Genomic DNA, 2,456 nt, shown 5'->3' with positions numbered 1-2,456 from the left:
CCTCCTTCATCCCTTCCTATCAATGATCTAACATATAGAGTTTGGTAGAGATGAGAGGGAAACACAAACCAAAAATTAGAGAACAAATAGTAAGTACTGACTATACAGCCATGAGCTTATTCAGGGAGAGCTCTATGTAACTGGTAAAAAATTGTGGAATAAAGGCATATTTTTGTTCTGTTTAATTATTGTTGTTTTTGATGGAGAGATGAACCTGATCTAGAATCTTGGACCTGGATTGGGGGCAGGAAATGAATGAGCAACTACCATAGTAGCACAATAGCCTGAGGCTTTGGACCCTCTGTGTGCTAATCCAAGTCTAGAAAGTTGATCGAGGTGTCTCTTATGGCAGGGCTAACCACCTCCAGAAAAAGGTTTTCTTGCTGAATAGTCTCCTCAGTGCTCCTTTCATGTCCTTGTTCCTCAGACTATAAATGAAGGGGTTCATCATGGGAGTTACAATTGTATATATGATGGCAGCTACCTTATCCCTTTCTGCTGAGTAGGCAGAAGAGGGGAGAAAGTATACCCCAACAATGGATCCATACAAGAGGGCCACAGCTGAGAGATGGGAGCCACAAGTGGAGAATGTTCTCCACTTCCCTTTGGCTGAAGTAACACCAAGTACAGTGCAACAAATAATGGCATAGGAGACAATAATGAAGGTGAAGGGGATAAAGATAACTGCTCCCCCAGCAACTAAGACTGTCAAGTCGTTGATTTGAGTGTCTGAGCAAGCAAGCCTTAAAATGGGTTCCAGGTCACAGAAAAAGTGTGGGATTTTTCTCTGATCACAGATAGTCAAGAGACTCAGCAGACTGAGATGCAGTATTGAGACAAGATTGGAGATGACCCATGGAGTCACTACCAACAGGGCACAACGCTTGGGGTTCAGTAATGCAGCATAGTGTAATGGGTGACAGATGGCAACGTACCGGTCATATGCCATGGCTGCCAAAAGGAAATTGTCCAGGTCCACCAGCAACATAAAAAAGTACATTTGTGTGAGGCATCCTGCAAAGGAGATGGTTGGGCTTTGGCTTGGGATGTCTGCCAACATTTTGGGGATTGTGGTGGTTGTGAAGCAGATGTCATTGAAGGATAGATTGGCAAGGAAGAAGTACATGGGGCTATGAAGGTGAGCATCATTGATAATAGCCAGGATGATAAGTAAGTTTCCTACCATGGTGACCAGATACATGCACAGAAACAGCATAAAGATGAGCTTCTGCTGTTCAGACCCCACAGTGAGTCCCAGGAGGAAGAATTTGGAGATACTTTGGTTTCCTTGGTGCATGGTTCTGCTGTGTCTAAAAAGGGAAAAATTCAGCCTCATTGTAAAATAGTAACATCACACAAGAACTGGTCAGAGACATTACATTAGATTATAGAATGGAATCAAGTCCTTGGAACCAGACAGTCCTGGGTCATATTCTCTTCCTATTAAAATACAAGCTCAACAAGGGCATGAATTTTATCTACTATGTTCAGTGCTGTAGACCAGTACTAAAGACGATGCTTGCTTGGCACATGATAGGTGCCCAACAAATATTGGTTGGATTTATATAAGAATGAGTGAATAAATGAAAAGATTAGTATTCTGAATTTATTACTAAATATTTTCATGACTTTGTTATTTGTGCTTTTATAACCCAATTTCATCAATTTTAAAATGTGGAGAATACTCACTTTACAAGGTTTTTGTGAGAATTGCAAGGGTACAAATACAAGGATGCAAAATGCCCACACCTATATTTTAGCTATTGCTGCACAAATTGTAGCTGGTATCATTCACTAATTTGGAAAAATCATAGGCAAAAAGAAATATTCAGAGAACATCTAACCCAGCTTCTGTCTTTGGGCAGTTGAGTGTTCAAAACACATAGGATGCTTTAGGTGATCATGTTTTAGTGTTCCCAAGACAGAGATGCTGCAATCCCTTTCCAGGACCTGATCCAAAATTTTATCCTTTAAGCAATTAGCTCTTCCTCACATCTTCCTGAAATCTCAGTTTTTACATTTCAAAAAGGGGAAATTAATCATCTGAATTAAATGCTGCCGAAGTCATGTAGGGATGTCCACTGAGTTAAGCAACACAGAGGTAATGTTTAATGTTCTTAACAAGACAATTTATAGTGGAGTTGACTGAGCATAAACCAAAATGAAGATTTAAGGATAACACTTTAAGATCTAGTGTTTATTTAGGGCTTAGTATGTTGCCCACATGCTGCTAAGTGCTTTTTGTGGATCATCTTATTAAATATTCACTACGACTCTATGAGTTAAGTAGGACTACTAAGATGTTCCATTTACAGATGAAGAAATCAAGGATTAAAAAGGTTAAATAACTTGATGAAATGATACATAGCTAGTGTAGTGGTCAGGATGCTGAGCTCAGTTGGTCTGACTTCAGAGCCCTCTTGTTTAACCACTATGCTATTTTGCCACTATACTGC

At 39.9% G+C, this 2,456-nt stretch overlaps 1 protein-coding gene across 1 annotated transcript; it reads right to left on the bottom strand.

The window, feature by feature from the left end:
* Positions 1–343: 343 nt before the first annotated feature.
* LOC125931398 (olfactory receptor 1468-like) lies at positions 344–1,297 on the bottom strand. Its single transcript, XM_049643294.1, has one exon. The coding sequence runs from the start codon at positions 1,295–1,297 to the stop codon at positions 344–346; it is 954 nt and encodes a 317-aa protein (XP_049499251.1).
* Positions 1,298–2,456: the final 1,159 nt, after the last annotated feature.

The sequence above is a fragment of the Panthera uncia genome, chromosome X (genome assembly GCF_023721935.1).
Source record: "Panthera uncia isolate 11264 chromosome X, Puncia_PCG_1.0, whole genome shotgun sequence".
NCBI lineage: Eukaryota > Metazoa > Chordata > Mammalia > Carnivora > Felidae > Panthera > Panthera uncia.
The sequence above is the reverse complement of the archived record's forward strand: the minus strand, read 5'-3'. Positions and strand labels throughout refer to the sequence as shown.